The sequence below is a fragment of the Balaenoptera physalus genome (assembly GCF_965194825.1).
Source record: "Balaenoptera physalus genome assembly, chromosome: 7".
NCBI lineage: Eukaryota > Metazoa > Chordata > Mammalia > Artiodactyla > Balaenopteridae > Balaenoptera > Balaenoptera physalus.
The window spans coordinates 98,866,978-98,892,456 of NC_138886.1; the positions used below are offsets into that span (position 1 = coordinate 98,866,978).

At 40.6% G+C, this 25,479-nt stretch overlaps 1 protein-coding gene across 4 annotated transcripts in view; it reads left to right on the forward strand.

The window, feature by feature from the left end:
• LOC309665145 (contactin-associated protein-like 3) overlaps positions 1–25,479 on the forward strand; it is an 81,417-nt gene that overhangs the window by 34,557 nt on the left and 21,381 nt on the right. The window contains exons 2-4 of one of the 4 annotated variants that reach the window (XR_014266233.1): positions 2,418–2,528; positions 2,842–3,024; positions 15,734–16,205. Coding sequence is in view for 3 of the 4 variants with exons in the window: in XM_082471386.1 (XP_082327512.1) it covers positions 2,418–2,528; positions 15,734–16,014 (392 nt within the window). In the remaining variant the exon portion in view is untranslated. Of the gene's footprint in view, positions 1–2,417; positions 2,529–2,841; positions 3,025–15,733; positions 16,206–16,618; positions 17,542–25,479 lie in introns of those variants that run through there. The other 3 variants (XM_082471388.1, XM_082471387.1, XM_082471386.1) reach the window with 3 other exon arrangements.

Consider the following 25,479-nt stretch of genomic DNA (forward strand, 5'->3'; position numbering starts at 1 on the left):
TTTTTAAAGACTAAGATTCATATGCCTTCTTTTGAGGAAAGAATAAAACATGAGAATATGGCTTGGAACGTTGCATGCTGCCTTCTATATCTCTCTATAGGGAAAACGTCCTTATAGAATATTTTGAAGAAGCTTATGTGATGATTTGTCTTACCATACTGAAAATAATAAAAGCAAACACTATTAATCCTCATAGAAACCCTATGAATTGTGTGATTCAGTTGTGTGACATCCTCATTGTACACATGAGGTAACTGAGGCTTAGGGAGGGCCAGTGACTTCCCAAGAGTAGGCAGCTTGGTAAATGTCATGCCCACACCCTGTCTGGCTCCAGAATCTACACTTGGTCCTCACTGTTTCCAACCCAGAAAGGAGAGACCCCAATACGGTGAGATGAGAAAGATGTGAGCAGAGGGGACTGAGTGGGGAGCGTCTGGGGAGACTCAGAAAGGAAGCCGTGCTGAGGGGGCTGGGGGAGGCTGGGAAAGGAGCAGGCTTCCCAAGCTAAACAGTTGATGGAGATAATCTTCACTTACCCTCAACCAGCTCTGTGACTTTGAGCAGGTTACTTAGATCCCTGGGACCCCTTTACCTAAAGGGGGAATGATGCAGGCCTGGTCTGCTCAACAGGCAGAGAAATTGTCCCCTGAGAAACTGTCACGTTAACATTCGAGTTAGCACAGCTGACTGTGGATTGTGGATGATCCCAATCTTCTGGAATTTTCTGAATGGCTAATAATGCCCCAGTAATGTCTCAAAAGCTTTGTACTTGCAGTGCACACACTCACAACGGGTGTTTCTTTGCTCTTCCTTGTGCCAAAGACCCTTCGGGCACTTTGCTGAAGCCTGACCCCTTCTCACAGCAATGCTTGTAAATGCATAAAATGTATACATAGGGTTACAAAGTAAATAGTTATATTGAAATGCTGATATCAATGTACTAGAAATTGTAACATAGTGTCTTCTTAGTTATTAGTGCATTCAAAAACAAGATCTAGTGGTGACTTTAATAAATACTGTTATTTTGAAGTAAAGGGGACCATAAACAATATTTCTAGATGTCTTGGACAACGATTGCTATTAAAATATCTGTAACTTATGTTGGTAACATATGCACGGGCACTGGTGAATATAGTCTGGTTTGTCTACATTTGTGACTGAAGAATATGCTAAATTTAGCTAGAGGTTAGTGAAAATAAAGATGTAATTTTTTTCTATTCATCTCAACAGGCCCCCTATATCATATTTGTACCACACGTTAAGAACCCCTGAGCTGTGTGGTTCACTGCTTCAAGTTCTGTGAAAAACCCTCCTGAGCTTTGATTGAACTTCTAATGAATCTTTAGATCAAGCTAGGGAAAACCAGTACCTTAAAAGTAGTCTTCCTATTTGCAATCATTGTAGTCTGAATTTATGTAGTTTTTCTTTAATGTCTTTCAATACAATTTTTATAATATTCTCCATAAATGTCCTGCAAATTCTGTAAGATTCATTCTTAGATACTTTATATGTTTTGTTAGTATTTGCTATTCTATTTAATTTCTAACTATGGATAAGTTTAGAAATACTATCAGCTTTTGTATAATGAATTGTTAAGCTAGCCAATGACTTTCAGAATTTCTACCTCCATAATCATATCATCTGGAAACGATAACAGTTGCTCTTTTTCATCCAATTTTGTGCTTTTAATTTTTAAATTTTCTCTTACGTACTGATAGGACTTTCAGTGCAATGTTCAATAGAAACGGTGGTGTCTGTGAAAGTGTTCTTTCTGATTTTCAAGGAAATACTTTTAATATTTTCCCATTTAGGAGTGATGTGCTGGAACCAATTTTTAGCAGCTAGCAAGAGCCAATCATTAACTTTTCATGAATTTTGCATGAAAATACAATCATTATTAAAAATTAAATTACATAAACATAATTAATTAAATCATATTAAAACAAAAGTAATACATTCTGAAAACTCACCACTTCCTACTTTGTTTTATGTCATCTTGCTGTTATCAGTGCTCTTGAGGTTATTTACATACCTTGTGTCTGCGTGGTGAAAATACTATATGATTCTTTTTCCAACTTCCTGGTCAGTGACATCACGTTGATAGCTTTGAATTGGCCATGGTACGAGTATTTACACCATGGAAAGTGGCAAATGCTACCAATCAGGGTTTTTAATTTTCCTTAAGAGCCTGTTGTTCAACGTTTACTAACACACCTCTGATCAAGACTGATGTTTGCCACAGGCTCTAGCATTTTCCTAGCCTGTTAACTAAAAAGAAAGGAAATTAAGGAAGAAGAGAAGGGAGGGTGGCAGGGAAATAGGAAGGAAAGGAAAGTAAAAGGGAAGGAAGAAGAGAGGAAGAGAGGACAGGAACGCTTTAATCAGTGTATTAACCCGCACGTGGTGTTTCCCCCCAGATAGCTGTGACGCTCCTCTGGCGCCTGCCCTGCCCCGGGCTTCCTTCAGCAGCTCCTCAGAGCGGTCCAGCAGCCACGGCCCTGGCTTCGCAAGCCTTAATCGCAGAGACGGTGAGTCTGCAGCTGTCTTCTTGTCAATCCACGCTGATTCTTTCCCAGAGAGAATTATTTTCATTTTTAGTTCATATTCCTTCTTATAGGTCAAAACTTAATTATATTGAGTTTAATGAAACTGAAGAAAGCAGCAGGTTCATCATATCTGCTAGTATTCCTCTGCTAGCTTTCTTCTTGCTTATGATCCATTTTTTGGTTTGTTTTGCTATCTTCCTTCCCTATTGATTGCCAGCAAATGATCATCAATAAGATTTATGAGAAGGGAATGATTGGAGTCTAGATTTTTTCCAGGGTTATCATCCCTTTTTAGTTTTAGGACCGGCGACAGAAGGGTGACTAGTCAAGTGCGCTGGTCATGAATAACTACAACAACACAAGAAGGAGCCAGTGCTGCAGCCACTGGGGAAGCCTGATGTTTGCAAGATGTGAAGCTGCCAAAGGATGTCATGGGAAAATGACTCCATTCCCAGGACTTGGCCTGGGAGGAGACCAGGTGAAGGCTGCTACTGAAAATAAAGATTCCCTTCCTATTAGTGGGAAGGGAGTTAATGACTTACTTTTTGGAAAGGTCCATTTTTGCTACTTGAATGTTGTCGAGTGAATTACCTCTTCTATTGCACAAATACTAATTCAGTGGATTAAATAAGTGAATACATACACTTCAAATTCAAATGCTTTGCTACTTTTTTGGATTAACTTTTATTGGAGTACGGTTGCTTGACAATGTTGTGTTAGCCTCCACTGCACAACAAAATGAATCAGCCACACCCGTACAGATAGCCCCTCCCTTCTGGACTTCCCTCCCACTTCGGTCACCACAGTGCATTAGGTAGAGCTCCCTGTGCTATACAGTATGTTCCCATCAGTTGTCTATTTTATACATAGTATCAATAATGTATATATGTCAATCCCAGTCTCCTAATTCCTCCCACCCCACCCCTTTCCCCCTTGGTATCCATACATTTGTTCTCTACGTCTGTGTCTCTATTTCTGCTTTTGTTTTGCTACTGTTTTAAGGGATAGTTTTTTAAATGAAAGATGAATTCAGAAAGTAAAAGTGAAAATTAACTGTGTCCCATGTAAACGCACTGCTGTAAATTCTGGAGATACTACTAAGGAATTGAGTGTTTTCCTCCCTTTCTTTGACATTTCTAAGATCAGAGTTAAAGTCTAGCTTGAACTTTATTGTGTCCTTAAGGATCAAATTTGGGAACCTAGTAAGTGATCAAATCGATTGGCAGGGAAGAGTAAGAACACAGGTGAAGAAATTCAGTGAGCTCAGGATGGGAAGGCATGTCCATTAATTGTCCACCTTCATGGTCTTTTCCCAGGAAAAAGCATTTTGTGGCCAGATATTTACTCCTCAAAGCATCATTCATAATCATTTTTAGCACCCCAGTAAAAATATATTCTCCTTGAAACCAGATTTCAATGAGATCAGTTATCAAATTACCCATTTTCGGTCTGGTGGTTATTCTAATATCAGCTTAACATCTAAACTTTCCAGTGGTTTCCCTAAAATTGTAAAAACTAAATAAGCCATATTTAATTAGTTTAAAGAGGCCCGAGGGGCTTGTGTGTTGTGTTTCTAATTTGCATGTGTAGAGTATCTTTATGATTCAGGCCTCCAGTGCTATCAATATGGTGGCACTGGGAAGTTTATAAACATTAGAAGGGAAAATCCTGAAGCTTAAGATGAACTTATTTCCATTATATTTAATTAAAAAACTAATAACTCAGAATATTATAAGCCATCATTATAAAATGGTAAGTACAAAGCTTACCTTTTATATTTAAACTACTCTCTTTGAAAATTTAAATTAATTATTTTAAGAGTGGCAATCAACTGATGAGGGGTTTTTTTTCATGGTTGTTGCTACTCTGATTGCATATAGGGTACATTTCACTAAATATCCCTAGATATTACCACCTGATTTCAGACCCATTTCTAAAGCATGCTTTAGACAGCACAATTTATCAATATTCCTTCTGAAGGATTATCTATATGTGTTTTCTGTTAAAAGCCAGCATCCCAGAGTCTTTATTGACATTTCCTTTGCCTTGGTAACTGCTGGAGAACATATTAGTTCACTTTAGTTTAGATGATTATGATGTAAAATGTGGATAGTATGAAATGTGGATGAATATAATGAGGGCGATGATTCTTCATATATAGTAGTTTTAGCTTTTTGGAATATTTTGTGTATGATCTAGTGAGGAAAATCATGTTAGACTCCCTGATTGTATGGTTAAAATTTCCTTGGTCTGTGTTGTGGTATTTGGAAGTTTTAAAGAAGGTGGTCTGTCTTACACCCCTAGTTTTCTTATTTTCTTATAAGTCATTGCGCTTCTAGAATGTTCATTAAGAATTAGAAATGTCTCAAATATCACAGCTTCCACCAAGAACTTTATACATAGCAGCTGATCAATTCATCTACCTGATACATAAAGGTAGTAAGAGCATAGTCTATACATAATTTTTGATTGTATGTGTGTACATATATATAAATTTGACCCACTGTATAACCCCCCAAAGCCAAATAATTCAAACTTTAAGGCATTTTATGATTTTAAAGTACTTCACTGATTCAACACATAACAAATGTTAATTAATTGACTAGAACTTATTGCACATTTCATGTTTTCTCTTTTACGTATTTTTTACTTATGCAGTTTATGTATTTATTTTGTTTTCTATTAATTTATGAAAAGTAGTAAAATATTTCTTAGAAAAGACTTTGCAATAAATAGAAGAAAGAAGTCTATGAAGGATATTAAGAGGAATGAGCAGAGAAGTTAGGAGGGATCCAGGCATTTCTAGGGACAGGTGGGCCAAAGCAGAGAGATGCAGACCTTGCATCTTTGAAAACCATGATTCCTGAGCATGTTACCACCTGTTTGCCAGTGTTTTCTGTGAGCTCCCTAATGGAAGTGTTGGTTATTGTAGAGATAGTAATGGGCTAGTATCATCACTCAACATTGGACTAAGTGCTCCTGGAGTTTACTTTTGAAATTTCTAGTCTGGTTCCTCTAGCATTCCCATTTTGAAGTCTGGGATTGGGTTCCAGATAATACATTTAACAAAGTATCCCCTCTGAGGTCATACACCTTACCTTTTTATACAGAGAAACACAAATTACTGGAAATGCCTGAATGTATAATTTTTCAGAACTGAAGGATTTTTTTTAAGGGGTAAACCACAGACACGTACATGTATTCATATACCTATTCAAGAAAATTGATGCCATTAGATAAAAATGTAAAGTTCTTGAAGCTTTACATCTTTACAGTCAAATTGGGTTTGACTATTCATATTAGCTGAATTTGTTTCCATCAATATTAAATTGATATTTCCTAGAATTACAAGTGACCTAATATTTCTCATATAAAATCAAGATTGCTGAAATCTGTGTATTCTAAATAAGAACACGCTATAAAACTGACTTCATTTTTTTCTTCTCAAAAATCTCCTAAAGGAACTTTATGCAGTTTATCCAAGTTTATTCAAAACAAAAGTTAAAAAACCAAAACCAAAAGTAAAAAAACTACCTTAGAGTAAACCACGCTGGACTTTCATTCTAGATCTTGCATGTGAAAATAACCTTTTGTTTTTACAATTATTGTTACTGTAGGTGACCCTTCATGAAACTGGCTTTAGCATTTCAGATGCTGCTTTCCAACTCCGGATAACATGTTCTTTTTAGCCACGTGACGTGTCCTCTTTAGTCACCGCAGGCATGGTGGTGAGATGAGTGGTCTGGCCAGAGCTGATTGAGATTGATTAGGAGGAAGTGTACACACATTTTGTTCTCCTTTTTTGTTCCCCCAAAGTGCTTGCATAAACAATCATCCCCAGAAAGAGGGACAACTCCATTCATGGCCCAGATGCTGAAAATCATGCCCTCTAATGCGGCAAGCCACTCATCACTGACAGTGCAAATGAGACTGCTTTAAATTTAACTTGATCAAAAATGGCATATCAGATTACTATATTGTGTATTGCAAACAGGAAGTAGATGGAGACAAGCTGAACTGACTGGATGTTTTCTTTTCTCTTTGTAATTCTTCACCTTTCCCGTACCGAGACATTGATCATATTTCCTCACAACAGACTTATGTGTTGGTGGAGCCAGGAAAGATTTTGTCTAATGCTCCCAATACAATTGATGGCTGAGCATATTAGCAACAATTCTCAGCGTTAAGATATTTATTTCTCACTTTAGGAAGTACATTTACTAGTACAAGTTAATACTCCAGGTTTTAGCAGGAAATAAATACACATGATTCGATTAGCAGAAAATGCTTAGGCCTGGGCATCAGACACTAAATATTTTCTTAAAACCTGGAACATCTGATTATTTGGACTCTGCAATATCCCAAATAAGCTGTGACGTAAAATTCACTGTTTTTTACAAAGAAATGTTAGAAAATGGAAAGAGTGAATAATAATTTAAAATATCTAGACGTATATCAACTCCTGATATAAATCAGAATATTACTGAATACATCAAAAATGTTTGATGCGAATCTTATAATAATAAACTTGTCCCTCATATTTTTTCATAAAATCGTAGTTCTCCAGTATTTCTATCTTTTATTCACAGGCTAGGTGCCTGGTAGAACTGGTCAGTATTCCCAAATACTAGTCTGAGCAATTCAGATGGCAATAAAAGGGCTTGCAAACCAGATTTTTATAAAGGCATATGAATGTACTGGGGACTTTTTGCCTCTGGATGTCAGATGTTTCATTCTGTTTACCTGTGCTTCCTAAAAGTTTTTAGACCTATTAGGGCCAAGACACATTCTTTTTCCGATTTTTCTTAACAAATGATCCTGCAGATGCAACTGTGGGTATTGAGTGCAGTGGACAGGCCAAATGTAATAGCATCCATGTAAAATACACCCATGTACTAAAGCACAGAGCACTGTGTTGGTGACCAGGCAACTTTATTAAATCACGGCATGATGGTAGCATGTGAGAGGAGAAGCCCCCAAATCCCAGGGTTCGTGCAGACCCTGCCGTACAGTTGTCACACAGAACTCATCTGCTCAGATTTTCCCATGGTCCTTTTCAAGGTCTGGAGTCCCCAGGTTACCTCCATAGAACCTAAGATGCTAGATGAGACAAACCAGAACAAACCAAACGTGTTTTTCAGCATTGTCAACAACCTTCAGGGAGGCAATGTTGTCATTTCTCTCTACCAAGTAGCCCAAATTATAGCACTACCCCCAGAATAAGGCAATCCTCAGTCTCTTTTGAATTCAGTGGACTCTTTTGAATGGGTGAGCATCGTCCAGGGATGCTCAGATTTCTTTGTTCCTGCTTCTTTCCAAGACAGTGTTTGGGTTTACAGAAGGGCTGGTGCCCTCATGGAGCTGGATGGTGGGGCTTCTCACGTTGGGGCTCAGCTCCTTGCTATCTGCTGAAGGGAGTTCGTCTGCTTTTAACGCTGAGGGTTACTTGGCACCTGCTCCTGAAGCCTGTGGCGGATTTACCTCTTGGTAAGACCGTGTTCCCAGGGAACAGGTCATTGTTCCTTCCGGGATCTTTGCGATGTCACTTCTTACCTCCCTGAAGCCTGACCATGAGTCTCATTTGGTTTCCAGCCTGAGCAGCCTTGGTTACAGGTTTAATCTGCCTTTGCCAAGTTGACCTTCTGTTCAGATCCAGTCAGACTCTCATCTCACTTCTGTGCCCCCTTTTGATGGCCTGTGGGCAGTCTGGTTCACCATCCCAAGGGGAAAAAGATCGTCAAATGGTTTTGTCCTGGCAGTTTAGTCCAGAAGTAACCTATCACTTCCACTCAGAGCTTGTTGGCCAGAGCTGGTCACATAGCCCCACCCAACCACCAGGGGGCGTGGAAATCGCAATCCTCCAAGTGCCTGGAAGGTAGAAGAAGGGAAATAGTTGGCAACCATTAGTAATGACTACACAGCCCCCTACAAGGTGATCTCCCAAAATTCCAAATGGAAGCCAAGACAAAGCCTTTCCACAGCTTGCTTATTCCTCTCACTTTTCTGATCCCCCTGGGACTTCGCTCCTGAGCAAGGTGTCTGAATCACCCTCCCACCACCTTTTACCCTTCCTCCACTTCCTCTCTTTCCCACGATCGTCTGGGTTCCCATCTCTTCTTCCTGCCAAAGAGGGAGACATCACACGTCCTGTTTCCTATTTTCTTAGTTGGTCTTTGCCCTCCCTGGCTTCGCTAGGGCTTCATGGGATAATGATCACCGGCTAACAGGATTTACCGGAGAGGAATGAAAAACACAACAGTTTATCCTTGCAAAATTATGTCTGTGTTTATTATCTGCCCAGTAAGTATCTTATGGTGGCCACAATTTTGCCATAGTATTTTTCCAAAAGTAAGTACTGCCTATGACGTACTTGGCAACTTCCCAAAAGATATGTGGAAGCCCTTCTAAGCACTATCCAAATTCAAAAATAGTTGTCTAGCCAATTCTACTCTGTTCTTTTCCAAAGTAATCACTTTTATATCATGTATAATATACAGAAATGTTCATGAAAGTTATTTATTTAACAGTATGTATCCTTGACATACACCGTGATGTCTTTGTTTACTCCACTTTTAATAAATATTATTGGCATCCCTATGGAGATATATTTTATCCCATTACATACTGCTTTACTCATCCAATGCAATTACATTGCCTCTTGTAGGGATATTCCCTTTTTCTTGTTTGGAGTCACTGATGAAAGACGTACCAAGTGAGGTGACCTTCAATCCTGCCAAAGGGGTGAGGTTCAATTAGCAACCTTTCATGAGGCATCTGGGATCACTAATGATCAAAGCACACAGGAGTCTTGAACTTCTGGTTTAACTTGTGGCACAGAGACTGGTCCAGGAAGGCCACAGCCAGTGGCAAAGGCTAATGGAATATCTCAGTGGACCCTGTGGTCAGCTACTCCCACCTTTGCTCTGAACATTAATGAGGAGCTTCTGGACTAGGGGCTGACTGGAAGATGGTATTTCAGGGGTTCCCTGTTCTCTCTGTCCTGTGATCCTTGCAGTAGACTCTTCCCTTGTTGCCATGTTTCCTCCAAGGAAATCCAGTGGAGCAGGCTTTTCTCCGACACAAAATAATGCCATACTTTGCTGGGGATGAATGCCTACCCCCCCAAAAATGCACCTTTGTCAGTAGTATTTACCTTTTGTGATGCTCAGACCTCATCCTTTTTGCATTCTTATTTTACCACTCTATTTTGTATAGCAGCTCGTCTGTACATATCTCTTTTTATCCAAGGCTTTCACAGTGTGCTTACAAATTGTAATGAATTCAGCTACATAACATCACTAAAGAAAATGTAAGTTTTACCATCAATGGACTTTTTTTCCAAAGGCTTCTGGCTAATTGAGCAGTCAAGTATGGATGGATAATTTAGTACTCATGGTTTTATTTCTAAGCACCTCACCCTTGCATTTCCTGACATGATCCTACACTGAATTTAATTAAAAAGAAAAAGGAGCTCTTGCCTTAAGAAGAGTAACGGTGTGTCCCTGGGAAGTGGTGGGGGCCTTGGAGCAGAACGCCTGGCCTCCTGCCTTTCTGGGCATCCTGGATTCCCCACTGTTCTCTACATATCAGAGGGAGATGCAGCTATTCTGAGTGGCCTCAAGAATGATCTGGAATCATATCTGTTCTGAATAACTCAGGGGGCCTCTGAAAGATGCACAATGATGCTTTTATAGAATTAGACCAGATCTCAGAGCTGCATCTCTCATAAACATGAAGATTTCACGGGAGATGCACAAATACACTTGGTCGTACATTTTATTCAGTCATGAATGAGGTATTTAGTACATGTTCGGATGGTTTATAGGCTTGCTGGGCAATTTGTATTTTATTTCTAAGGTGAGAAATTAGCAAAATCATCTTATAGTCTTGTCAGTACAGAACTTCAAACACATAAGAACTGCAAAGCCTGAGATCAACTCAGATCTGAATGCCTCGCTACTGTGTGTTTCTTTAAAACTTGGTCAGGAGTGTCTATGAGAGAAGCAAAACAAAACACACAGTAGCAATGGATTTTTGTTTATTTTATGCAGAAAGAGCTGCAGCGATGAATGTTAATTGCTAAGGGCATTGAAAGTTGTCCCTCGGGACACTGTGCGCAGAACTTAAGGGAGTCACGTGTGAACGGTCACACTGTACTTTTTTTCTTTAATATCACTGGCATTTAATTTGAATCACAAATTAACAAGTATACACTTATTTTTTATTTAATTTTAAATTGTCTGTTTACAAAACCATTATAGGGTATGTCTGCATTTAGTACAGGAATCTGTTTTACAATTAGGCAGCTCTGTGTGATTTTTTTCATTATGGATGCACTTTTTGGAAAACTACCTGTTGTCTCCTGCTCAGGCTGCTAGCAGACTGCAGGAAGCACAGCAGAAAGGGAATCAGAGGTTACCTAGACAGGTCCAGAGGGAGGATTTCTGCATTTTTTACATCCTGATAGCCAGAAATGGTATATGTAGATAGTTGGAATTGCTCCTTAAGAAATCAGAGCTGGAGCAAATGCTTAAATTTCCCTCAGCAATGTAGGCAGGGTTGTGACAAAAACACCAATATATAAATCCCAGAGATCTCTGAGTGGGATGGTCAGGGAGCATCCCCAGGGCCTGCCGCCCTATGGCCCCTTTTTCCTGGGAACGTCTGTTACTCCTGCTTATCTCACCCTCTCCCCACTCACCCAGCCCCGCCTGGAATCTGGAATGAGTTTTCTGTGAATTAAGATGCATTTAAGTGAGGAAAGAAATACACAGAGCTTGATGAGCTCCCATTTGAGACAATGTAATGAAGATCTTGAAGGGAAACTTCCCTTGGTTACAATTTCAATTTAGCCATTTACTTGCTTGACATTTAGATGCCCTGGAGATAGGTTAGTCTGTTCACTTCAGATTATCCCACTTGACTTTGCTCCCTTTGGTATCTTTCTGCTCTGGACCTTGTTCCAACTTGAAGAAGGCATGAGCTATTCTCCTTTTCACCTCTGGGTAATTTCCACCTCTGGGTAATTTCCCCCTCTGCACAAAGCTGACACTCATTATGACAGTGCATGCCCCGTGGCCACCAGGGGCAGGGGTCATTTTCGTCTTGATCAGTGACCAGAATAATTAAGGCCCTCGCTGAGAGTTTCCTGTTCAGCCTTTCGTCTCCCCAGAGACACAAGTCACTGCCTGTGTCTGAGCCAACGAAAGGCGGGGGAAACAATCACACAGGCATAACTGGAGACAGAAACCTTCCAGTATATCTGCCAGTGTATCAATATAAAAGACAGTCTGGTATTGATAAGCAAACAATACTGAATAACTGACAAATCACAGGGATATGTTCTTAGAAGGGGTAGAGAATGAAAAGGGAGCTAAGCTTTTATAAAATACCCTCACCCGAACCTAAAATGATTGTTTTTTGCTTGTCTGCAAAGCAGAGACTGTAACACCCGTCCCACTTGCCGGGTGCATGGAGGAGTTGTGAGGTAGCACTTAGAGCATCTGGGAGGGTCCTGAACACATCACATGCTTGTGACAAGTTTTGGCTTTCCTCATTTTCTCTCCTTTATCTAGTATAAAGTGGCAGGTAACGGGCCATTCAGTAATGAAAAGACTGCAATGCCCCACACTCTGGATGTCACCCCTCTTTCACCATGACTGTCTCCCGTCTTGCGATCGTGTATGGGAGAGAAAGTATTGTGCTAGATGCTCTAACACAGCTTCTTGTTGAATTCTCATTGCAACCCTAAAGCATACCTATCACACTTTGCTGGGAGGGATGTTTTGTGTTCAGTGTCCTAAGCTGTGGAACCTTGTTCTGTGCAAGTCAGACCCTCTGGACATGTTTTCCTTTGTATGAATTGTGACACTTTATTCAACTAAGGGGCTGAGGCAGGAGACAGGACGGTGACAATGGAAAAAGACAGTCTGTGGTGTGGTCAGGGGAAGAGCTGGGTGGGAGGGCAAGTGCCTTTCTTGTGGGTTCAGCACTGGTGACTCCAAAACAGTAATTGCAAATCCCTTGGCTCTGTTTCAGGGGGTGTTGGTTCCCAGGGGGAATTTACTGAAGATTTGCAACATTGAATAATGCAGGCTGATCAGTTTCAGAACCACTGCTCTGCAGCTAAGAGCTGGTGGGGCGGCTGTTCTCAAGCGTACCCACTTTAATGTTGTTTCAGTGTATTTTGTTTTGTTTTCCATTACAGAGCAGTGATCTCCCTTACCCGTCAGTAAAACTGTTCGGGGCTCCCTAACAGTCCTCAGGTTATATTTGTGCATTTCCCACTTTTTCCAGTCATTAGAAAAAAGGGCATCTACCCCGGTGGACTGCGTGCATGGGCAAATGCACAGTAATTCAACATCATCACCCTACAGGGGTCTGGGGATTACGCCGTGGCTGTGTTACCCAGCTGAAATGAATTGCTTTGCAGCACAGGGAATTCTGCAGTTTCATTACTTGATAGAGCACCTACTTAATCAGATAGCTTAATTTGCATACCAGTAGCACCTTCTCACCACAGGTAAGGAATATGAACTGTTCAAGGTTGATTACCTGCAGATGGTGAAGAGTGGTTGACAGAGACGTGGCTGCATCTGTGGGAGAGGCTGGTCCCAGGGCAGATGCTGGAAGCATGCCGACCCTTTTTACTCTGTTGCGTTTCTGTACATGTGGTGCCCGTGTTGATGGTACTTCCCGCTTCAAGAGAGATTAAAGATGACAGAGAAAGATTGTGAAATGCAAAAAGAAGAAGTATCTTCAGTACATTCTTTACAACCTTGATACTAAGAATACAGGACATTTAGCAGTTTCGCAGAGATTGAAACTGATTCATATAAAACTTCAAATGTAGAACCTTTAAGTTAAAATGATCAGCTAAATGCCAACACCTAATTTCTGACTTCTTTTGGCAATTATTATAAAATTACAGGCAGTTGCAGAGTAATGTTACTTGGGACTGTTGTTAACCCTCAGCTAGAACCCAGAAGGACTTATCATTCATCAAACATTAGATGGGACCTCTGCACAAATCAGTAGAAGTAGCAGGGAGGTGTTGGGTGGTGATCAATCTTGTTATTAAAGACAAAGAAAGACTGAAAACTATCACAGGTTGGAAGACACTAAGGAGACAAGGTGACTAAATGCAATGTGGGGTTCTGGAACAGAAAAAGGGAGTTAGTTAGTGGAAAAACTGGAGACATCAACAGAAAGTTTGTCATTTTGTTACCATTGTACCAGTGTTAATAGCTTAGTTTTGATCAAAATACCATGGTGATGTCAGATATTAACATTAGGACACACTGAGTAAAAAGTAGACAGGAACTCCCTATCCCATCTTTGCAACTCGTTTGTAAATCTGAAATTATTTCAAAATAAAAAGTTTAATAATGCATTACAGAACAGCCAGAGTTGTGGCATGTTTAAGATGTGGATCAAAGGAAAAGACATTGTGCTTGTGGTTGAGAGGAAATTTTGGAATTTTGGAATAAAGATTGCAGGAAATGAGGAAATCTTAGAAAGAATTTGAGTTTTAAAGAATTTGTAAGCTTTAAATTTTGCTAAGGGTTATACACGTAGTGCCGTTAGCAGAGGAGATAATGAAGCAACAGATGTGCCCACTTGCTAGTTTCACCTCCACACCCTGATGTAAGCGCTCCACTTCCATTTTCCTTTGAGCTGTCTTGTAACCATGTCACACACCTCCTGACATGTACTTGGTCGTAACAGCTTTTGTAAACAGGACATGGATGTTAATAATAGCCCCTAATAAAAAAGATAATAAATGTTGTCTGAAGTGTCAGACCTTATTATGAGAACCTCAAATTAGATGTCAGGACAATGGGGAAAATTTTTTTAAAGCTAGTTTTTTTGTGTTAAGGACTGTTTACATGACACTGTGTTTTCTAGACATGGATAATTAGCAAAATATCAGTTCCAGAATGCATTTCAAACCTGTTTCCCAATTTTTTTCTTTTAATTATTTAATTATTTATTTCTTTATCTATGGCTGTGTTGGGTCTTCGTTTCTGTGCGAGGGCCTTCTCCAGCCGCGGCAAGCGGGGGCCACTCCTCATCGCGATGCGCGGGCCTCCCACCATCGCGGCCCCTCCTGTTGCGGAGCACAGGCTCCAGACGCGCAGGCTCGGTAATTGTGGCTCACGGGCCCAGCTGCTCCGCGGCATGTGGGTTCTTCCCAAACCAGGGCTCGAACCCGTGTCCCCTGCATTGGCAGGCAGACTCTCAACCACTGCGCCACCAGGGAAGCCCCCCAATTTTTATATTGCATAATAATTTAAATTCAGAAAATTTAATATGACATCTAAATCCAAATTCAAAACTCATGTTTCTGTTAAACTAGAAGAACAAAATGTATCAATAATACATTCACAGGTATCCCTAATTCTTCGGTGTTTCACAGGCACTGGAGAAAACAAAGCACAGTAATTTCCACTCTGGGCCTATTGTCTTGAATACCTGAGAAACTCCTCCCCATTCACTTCCTCTGGGTTCTCGCTCACCCTCCTTGCTGACTTTTTAGAACTCTCCCTCCCTGCACAGAAATCACTTTCACCTCCACCCCTCCCATATTGCATTTCAAATTGTTCTTTGAAATGTCTGCTTCTCCTATGAGTCTGTAAGCACCATGAGTGTAGGGCTATGCCATAGCCATCTTTGTTATCCCAACATTCAACATTGTACTTCCTCATGCTGGGAATCCACAATTAAGGTTTTCTAGCTTTATTTTCCAACAAAGGAAAGTTTGTTATTTTCCAACAAAGGAAAGTTTGCCCTTTGTTTATGTCCAACAAAGGGCAAGTCATGCATTGAAGCCAGTAACGACACTAGTTCCAAGCACTGATGTAATGGCATGGTGTTTAGTTGTCCACCTATTACATTAAGCAATTTCACTTAGCGGGACACCCCAATACCAGAGAGTCAGGGGTTATGAACTAAGAAACAAAACAATTAATATAGGCTTCATCCATTTACATTTAACCTGTGTTTTTATTTTGTGTTGGTGTGTGTGTATGTGAGTGTGTTTGTATAATTCTGAGGCATTATATAATGCAGAATTTGAAACTATGATTTTCATAAATCTTATTTATGACCCCACTCTTACAGGTTAATATAGATTTCAAAGATTTCTCTGTCTTTACCGGTTTTCTTCTTTTTATTCCCACAAAAAGGAGCTGGTGGCTGGTCTCCCCTTGTGTCAAATAAATACCAGTGGCTGCAGATTGACCTTGGAGAAAGAATGGAGGTCACAGCTGTGGCCACCCAGGGAGGATACGGGAGCTCCGACTGGGTGACCAGCTACCTCCTGATGTTCAGCGATGGCGGGAGGAACTGGAAGCAATATCGACGAGAGGAAAGCATCTGGGTATGTGCTTTATTGAAAAGCAGTCTGTCGGAGTATGAATTATGCCAGTTACTGCATGTTGCTGCCCATCTGTCAGATCAAGTATAGAAACAGAGCCTCCTAAGTTACTTGAAAATGTTTCCACTGAATGTAAGCCACATGTGACGTTCCAGAATACACCGTCCATGGCTAATTTATGAAATAAGTAAAACAATTTTATAATGTAGCGAAATATTGAAAATGTCTTCCCATTATTCCTTTAAATAGTGTGAAGTCTAAGGAATAAATAAGTCACATACGACTGATTTTATTTTTGTTTTATAAAAAACACAATAGTTTATATTGCCTCAGCATTTTTAAATAAAGCAAATTCATTTTCTCTGTGCCCTCTGATAAACTGAAATTTCTGAAAGACCCTGAACATGTAAAAATAGATGTGATGGAGAGTCTCTCTGTGGAGGACTTGTTGAGGAATATGTTGAGTTCCTGCACCAACAGGAACTTGGGCACCATGTGGCCCCTTGTAATTTATGGACAGTAGATCCCTAGGATTCTTTGGAATCATAACTATTTTACATCAGTGACAGTTTCTACTTCTGATTACATATCCATGCTTCTTTTAGAAGAATTAAATTTTGTTTGCTTAACTTTTTGAATATTAAAATTTATGTAATTTATTCTATATTTAGCATTTCATATCTTTAAATCACAGTCTGCTCTGAATGAGAAGCTCTAAAAGTAGAGTGTTGTAAAGGTCTGCAGCAGGTTTGCAATTGGCTGATGGGGTGTGGCCTGAAGAAGATTCATCAGGTGGAGAAGAAATTACTGTTTTCTTCTTCTTAAAAATATAATTTAGATGGTTGCCAAGAGCCAAGGGAAGGGAGTAATGGACTGTAAGTGTTTTAATGGAGACAAAGTTTCAGTTTGAGAAGATGAAAAAGTTCTTGAGATGGAAGGTGGTGATGTTTGCACAACAATGTGAATGTTAATGTCCAGAACTGTACACTTAAAAGTGGCTAAAATGCTAAACTTTTTGTTATGTATATCTTACCACAATAAAAAATACACAGTGTATCTTCCATTTAATTTAGGCTAAGAATGTTGTATAACTTAAGAAATTTTTTTTCTTAATTGTCAGAGTAAGAAGAAAATTGTCAGCTAAAAAGCCGTTATGTCTTAGCACATAGCTTATCTATAAAACTAACAGGCAACAAAATGATAATATTCGTTGTGTAACAAACTGCCCTCATTTGAATTTCCTTAGAACTCTGTAACTTATTATAACTTAATAGATTGTGGTCTACTTAATTTCTTATCCCTGGAGCTTTTATTAGTTAGTCAATAAATGTTGATGCAAATTGAATCAAGAAAAACTAGTTAGTTGTCTAATACTAGATAAAAGAACAAAGTGGGAAGGGCTATGTGAGTGTTTTTAGGGCTGGCTGACCTAAGGTTTCCAAACAAGTAATTGCCATGTGTATGATCCGAAGCAGATATTAATGTTGTGCTTATTCTAAGAACACCAAGTCCAAAGCAGGGTTAAGGTCAATATTGCTTAAGTAAGTTAAAGCTTAATGAAACATCTACTTACATAGAGAACTTTTGTTCAAAATTAAATATTATTTTTCAAAATTAGTTAACTAATAGTTAATGCCTACTTATTCTTCATTGTATTAATTAAGGTTCATATTTTCGCCCCGCTCCAATCCCATTTGATTGAGCAACTCTAACAGTTCTTGTTTTTAGTTAAGCAGGTTGGAGAGGAATCATATGTAAGCATCACCCTCTGCTGATTTCTTTAAAGGTCAGGCACCCTTGGGGAAGTAGGGTCAAGAATATAGTGGCATTATTAATCCTAGATCATGCAGGTGAGGACAGAAGTGGACCCCTCAATCCTATCCATCCTATCACACAATAAACATGGGTAAAGTGGCCTGCCTTACACTCCTGCTGAGCTTGCATCCCTCCCTGTGTCCCCAGCACTTCATGGTGCCTGGGGCCGAGCACGTTGGTAAATGTTTGCTGAATTAAAACGAATGAGTGGAAGATCCTCACATCTCCTGCGCGCACCACCGTGGGTTAAGTGAATTCATCTCCTAATCTGGGCCCGACTATACACAACTGGCATTGACAGCAGTAAATCACACTAGTTGATGATTCTGACATTATACTCACAGTTTCTTTAAAAAGATTGGGCTGGTTTGGCTGCTTTCCAGACCTCTCACAAAATGTCAGCTGCTCTTAAAAATCAACCATACACCTTACCAGAGGTTCTACCCCTTCTTCACGTGGTTGTTTTAGATATGAATTGCTGATGTTAACTTGAGAATGAATTTAAGATTTTAAAAAATGTCCTTGAGATATTATACTCTTCATTAGTGAAAGTAATATGTTTATTCATGGTGCCATTTACTTAATTTCCTATCACTGCTTTAACAAATTTTCATGGATTTAGTGACCTAATACAAGACAGAGTTATTATGTCATAGTTCTGTAGGTCTAAAGTACAGTAGACCTGGCTGGGTTCTCTGCTTAAGGCATTTTTCCTGGAGGCTCTGGGGAAGACTTGTCCTTCAAGGTGTCTGGAGAGTCCCAGAACCTTCCCCAGGTTCCATGATTTGCTGGGAGGATTCACAGGACCAGTGTGTAGTCATACAGCTATGATTTAGCACAGTGAAAGGACACAGAGCAAAATGAGCAAAGGAAGAGGGTGCTTGGGGTGAAGCCCAGAGGAAATCAGGCCCAGGTTTCTACAGTCCTCTCCCAGGGAAGTCATACGGGACTAGCTTAATCCCCCAGCAGTGAGTTATAGAAACCCACATGGAATATTACCAACCAGGTGAGCTCATGTACTGGGGGCTGGTCATGTAGGCACCCTCTGCCTTGCATGTAACAAAATCCCAGACTCCCAGAAGGAAGGCAGGTATTGAGTATGAACCACACTGTTTGAACAAACATTAGGCACAGTAAGCCACCTTTATCATTAGAGTCTTGGGAATGGGCCAGCCTTGCAAGCAGGCCTTTCAGAGGGCAGCAGTCAGGACTGCGCTCCTGATGCTTCTGCATACACACTCACTCACTTCCTTGTGGGTGTAGGACTGAGACACTGATCTCCTGTAGGTTGCCAGCTGGGGGCTGGTCTTTGCTCCTAGAGGTTTCCCACATCCCTTATGCTTTCTGTGTGGCCTGTTCTTGCAGCAGGGGGTCAAGTCCCTTTCATCTTTAAATCGCTCTTTGTTCTTGTTCTCCTTCTGCTGCACCTCTCCGATTTCCTCTTCTTCTAGCTGGAGAAAGTCCTCTACTTTAAGGGCTCATGTGGTTAGACTGGATCGACTTGGGTAATCCAGGACAGTCTTCCTAACCATAATCCCATCTGCAGAGTCCCTTTTGCCATGCAAAGTAACATATTCACAGTTCCTTTCTTTAGGGCCTGGACATCTTTGAGGCCTTTCTGCCCACCCCACTGTATTTATACATCTCTGATGTTTTTTTTCTTTCTGCATTTGGTATCCTTTCCTAGCAAACACATTTCTCATTGGATCTGAAGATGTTTTCCAGAGTCATATGAAGTCATGTTGCAGGGGTATCTGAGCACCTGCTCGCAGTTGGTGTGTCACAGGTGTCCCCCCTGAGAGGCTGCTGCCCCGCCATCACTAGTGTAGCTCTCACCCACAGCAGTGTCCCCAGCTTGTGGTCTCGCTGATGTAACCTTGACCCCCAGCAAGAAAGACTGTGTATTGGCTTCCTTCTCAGGAAGCCTCCTTCTACTTTTATAAGAAAGTCCAAATCAAGCACTCCTTCTCTGGCCTTAAAAGTTTTGTGGATGTTCTCCCTGTCACAATTATTTTAAGTGAATTTTCTTGTTCTTCTGGGTCTATCTGCTGTCTGTGCTAACTCTGTCCGCTAATACATGTTAACTCTTTCCAAATTCCGAAAACTCTCAGAAAAAGGTCAATCCTAACTCCTTACTGAAAATGGACATGAGATGATAATAAGACAGAAGATCTTTACTTATGTTACTTTGGGCAAATTGTCCATATGCTTTGCCACATGTTTGCCATGGAATATTAATTAATATGTGAACTGCAATGTATACCTCTCTAAATTCTCAAAATTATGAAATTGAGACATGGCTGGCCACAAAGTCTTTTACTAAGGGATTTGAGGACTGCAGGTCCAGTTACTGAAGGTTAGTTATCCAAATTGACTTTCTTAAAAAAAGAAATTATGTTCTTCACTGGTGATATGTTCCACTTTAATATTTTTTCTTAATGAGTGACTGCTTCCATGGCTGAACTGGATTTCTATGTGAAAATAACCAAAAAAATTAAACAAATACTCAGATCTGTGAAATACATTCCAAAAGGGTTTTATTTAAATGGAAATAAAGGCATGTGTCTTACATGACAGAAAAGGCATCACCATCTCTCACCAAGGGATGCACTACATCTCAGGACATACAAACTCTTTTGATGTGCAGAGTAAATGTCCTCACTTGAAATGTAGTGGAAGAAGTATCACTGTTTGAACAAGTTTAGAAGGGGTGCATTTCCTATACGATGTGAACAATCATGGTTTATATCGGTCATTTAGTAAACCAGGTGGCTTGACCAAGCTTGGTGCTAAACGTCCATAGGACTTAGAAGATGAGTTTGCAACTTCAGCCCAACTAAATCAGGAAGTGGCCAGAGTCTTAGGATGCTGAGGATCATAGAACAGCATTGCAGTGAGCAGTGCAGCAGATCAGTGATCACTGACAGAGCTCACTAATGTTTATTTTCTACTGTTTCCCTGAGAATATGTCAGCCAACACTTACATCAATCTACTGTGACTCTTAGATTCATTACAAGAATTTTGTGGGGCAGCCCTTGCGAACCAGGATTCTTACCTGAAAGCTAATGTGAGCTCTGAGCTCCCTGGGGGCCTCTGGACCAGGCTGGGGAGAGGTGTGGGCGCCAACCACTGTCCTGCTCTGAGTCTGGGTCTGTGAGCATCCCTGGTGGGCAGGAGAGGTCTGTGAGTGGGCAGCCTAGAGCGCTGGCAGTATTCTAGAGGGGTGTTGGGGCAGCTCCATCACCACCCTCCTGGGCACCTATTTGGTCTTCTTGGGACCCTATAGCAAGCCTTGTCCTTCCCAGACCACCTGCCTGCCCTGACTCTGTCTCTTCTCCCTCCCCGTTCCAGTTGTTTGGGAACAATGGGCTGACTCAATGAGAGCCAGGCCAATACCCACCTCTCCTCTCGGGAGACCGTGCCTAATGGTGTCCACTGCAATGGTGTCCTCTGTTGAGGCTTATCTGGCCCAGGGACCACTGGGTCCCTATTGGCCATGGGGACCTTTCCTCCTGCAATTCCTGGGTGTTTTTTCTTCTATTTTATCAATACTTTGTCTTCATTCTCATCTCCTTACTATTTCTCCCTCTTCTCCTCTATCCTTCTATTCTTTCCTTATCTATTTTTTCACCTTTCATTAAATACTTTTCTCCTTATTTCTCTCTTCTCTCTCCATTTTCCCCTATATCCGTCTTCTATCTGTATTGTTACAAATTCTAGAAAATCAAATTGAATCAATCTAGGTAATTTGGGAATCCGACCACACGGAGAAGGGGAGGATTTAGCTGGGTCTCTGGAATGGCTGTAACTAAGAGGCAGCCCTGTCCTGTGCCTTCTGTGGATTAGCTTCTGGCATTCATTTTCCTATATTGGTTCAAAAATCTGAGGAAATGCTCGGACTTACTTGGCTCTGGCTGAGGGAAGTCTCAGATCTCACCACCTGTGAAGAGCTGATCTGATCAGGACGGCTCCCAGGCCACCCTACACTTAGCACCGAAGCCCCTGGATTGGGGGGTGGGGCCATGTAAAGACTTGATGTCCACCCTAATGGGGGCACTTAGAATGGAGGGATGCTGGGAGGGCCATATTATCAAATTTCCTGTTCTTTGTCTCTCTCTCTCTCTCTTTCACTCTCTCTCCATGACCTTTTGCTTTCTTTTCTATTTCTCTGCTTTCCTCTTCTTATACATCTTATCTTTCTACTCCTCGCCTTCCCTTTTTCTCTATGAATTAAAGGACCTAGATTGCAATGAGTCCTGCTACTCAACATGTAACCTACGGACCAGCAGCATCACCCGGGATCTTGATACAAATATGGAATCTCAGCCCCCACCCCAACCTATTGAATAGAATCTGCATTTTAACAAGATGAGCAGGGGATTCCAGTACAAGCTAGACTGTGAGAAGCACTGACTGGGATGAACCAAGTCCCATCTGTGGGGGAAATTGTTTTGCTCCTTAACTATCCTCCAGCTGCCTGGATCAGAGGAGACTGTGCCGCCTGCTCTAGGATGCAGCTTATCCCACACACGTGTTAGCCTGAACAGGTGATGCTCTCTGTAACAGGGCCTCAGGAAGCTTGCTCCAGTGCCCTATGACTGCAAGACACCCTCTTTCTCCCTGATAGTCACCAACCTAGGGGGGCGGAGCCCAGGTATTTTCTCATTGTTATTAGTGAAAACAATCAAGTGGTTAAAGTTAGTCCTATCTTTGAGAACTATAATATTTCCTGAATCGCTATACTCTGCATTCATTAGGAGTTTATTCTTCATATTAAAAACTCATCAGAACTCTAATTCAGAAGTTGTATCCTTTATGAATTTAAGATGGAAATTGTTATTCAAAATGCATTGAATTGAACTTAGAATTTAAGTGTATTTTTCTTCCTATGCAGGCCCTTTGTGTGAAAAAGGCATTCTTCTAGGAAAGGACTGGCAAAATATATTTGAGAAAAATAAGAAAAGAAATTACTTGAAATAAACATAAGTTCTAGTATAAATAATTCTATTTAATAGATTTCTTTCGCCTTGAAAAAATAGGTAGCAGTAGGTCCTTAAATGAATATAAAATAGACATAGCAAATCGTTTGAACCTTTGTTCTTCTCTAGATCATTTCCAACCTAGAGCACCAAGTAGACTAATTAATAAGGCTAATTAATATTGTATTGAAAGAGTCACAACAATCTCACAGTGCTCTAAGAGAGCAACAAAGGTGACCCCAAATTTGCAGGGCAGAAAAAAGACACGGAAATACTGGAAGCATGGTGGTTGGGAAGGGGACTGTTTGTTATACCTGCACCACTTCATTTATTTAAGAGAAAGAGCTGATGCACATATGGCAAAATATTTACCTTGTTAAAATAAATCTAGATTATCAGTACATGCATATCTGTTTTGGGGGGATGTTTGAAATATTGCATAATCAAATTAATAAAGAATATTGGATTCAGGTTTAAAAGAATGACGTTTACTTGGTATAAATAGAAAGATCATATGACTGTGTAGTTTCAGAATAAAGAGGGATAAGAACAGTGTCAAATCATAATAAGAAAAACTGGACTCAGAGATAAGGAGGGTTTGTATGTAAGGAAGCAGACACTCTGCTAAGTGTGAAGCTCTATTGGTAGAAGGAGCGGAAATTCTCTTGACAGAGATTCCTGCTAATTCAGTCATTTAAATATATGTTGGTTTATTTCAGGTCTAGGTTAATACATTTATTGCTAATGAGTTGATGACTCAACAGAGCCAAGCCCCACATCAGGTAGGAGGTTGCAAAGAAGGGTCTGCAGAGTGTGCCTTGGCTGTCTGAGGCTTGTGCCAGCTCCAGGCTTGCCGATTTCAAGTTTGGCTCTGAGACTGGGTGGTTTTGGGCAGAATAGGAGCAGCATTTCAATGATTCTGTATCGATCTCTTCCATGTACTTGGCCTTGTCAGGGACACGGCCCTCTCCTTCCTAACCATTCACCTCATTACGTCAAGCGCATTGATCCCCGAGGCAGTGACTTTGTACCATGGACAGTCTTGTTGATTGCACTTACCATTGTGGACCACAATTGAATTTTCTGTACATGTCTCCCCCTTCTGGGCTCTGAGAGCCATTAGGTCAGGGATTAATCTCCTCAGAGGGCCAGGCCTATAACAGATTCTCAATAAGGAGTTGTTAGATTGAGTTAAGGAAAAGTTGCTGTTCTCAAACAGACCTCAACCCAGATGGTTAGTTAAGTTAAAACTTAGCCAACTGTGTGATGTTGCTTGTGTGATGGGAGCCTTTCGGTGCCAAGCCTAAGTGTAACAAGAGGCTTAACACTTCTTCCCCACAAAGTTGTACAAGGACGATGCCCTACTGAACCTGAGAGAGAGGTGGTTCCATTTGCCCTTCATTGCAGGTCTCAGTGACAATAGAGATAAAAGCTGGATTTGGTCTGTCGAAAACTCTCAGAGCAGCTGAAAAGGTTGAGGCAGAGAAGTGAATGAGACACCTGAGCTGCTACCACAAAGTAGCCGATGCGTCCCTGGAAAGCCAGGATCCAGTAACAACTGCCTCTTGCCAGGGCCAGCTGCATTCGGCGGGTGTGGAGCGTCCTTCCTTCCATTTGTCGATTACAATCCTTCCCAACTTGAAAACCTTCACTCGAATCCCTTTTACTCTGTACTAAAATTGTGTAGACACGCCCTTCTTTTTCTACTCCTAGGATTTTTCATTTTTATTTCTCAAGTATTACTTTTCTTTTGCCATATTTATTCACCTCGTGCTTATTTCACATCAATTCTGGCATCAGGGACTACAGCTTGTTTATCCCGATATCCTTTGTACCTACTTTATTGCTTTGCAAAAGTAACGATTTTGCTCATTTGAATTGCCAGGTGTTATCAGGTTGGGAGGGAGGGGTGTGGTGGTGAGTAGAATTTTAAATATGCAGCAGGATAAATAGCAACTCTTGAGACATCTTACAAATTACAGTTTTACTTTTCCTGGAATGAAGTAGTTCCAGAAGTGGTGTTATTAGAGATATATGGAAATTAGGATATATTTTATGAAAAAGGTAAATCTTAAACAGTAATATGAACAGAGTATGGCAGAGTTGTGGGGGAAATAGCTTTAGAAGTAGACTTTTTTATTCATTTGGGAGATGGCAAAAGTATTGTTTTTGATGAAGAAAAGTAAATGATGGAAAAAGTGAATTTTTACCAAAAAAGGTGCTCCGGCAGCAGACTCATTGAAAGGAAGTGCTGCAGAGCCATGTTTTGGGAAGGTGGAAGGCAGGACAGCCCAGGGAGCATCTCACCAGGATTTCATGGAAATTCTTCCTGGTGACTGCAGTTCTGGCAGCTTAGCTTCATAGGATGTTGTACTAATAGTGGGTCTCATAGGGAACGACAGTCAAAGTCTACAAATTCTACAATTTGCACACATAATGTAAATGTACAGAAGGCACAGATATGGTATGTACTTCAGGCTATTCATGGGTGATTTCCTGGGTCTGTTGTTTTGACATAAAAGACTCAAGTGGTTTGGTACCAAACTAACTGGGATCTTGAGAAAATGGCCCACAGCAGAGGTGGAGTGTTTAGAGCACTGCTGTGTTCACAGCCCTTCATAACTCCTATGGTTTCTGCACTCTGCAGTCCTGTGCCACTTAACAGTTAGAACAATTTTCTGCCTTTGATGCAGACCACATTTTATATATTTGTATAGACAAAAGCAATGATGAAATTTTAAAATTTTGCAAAACAGGAAG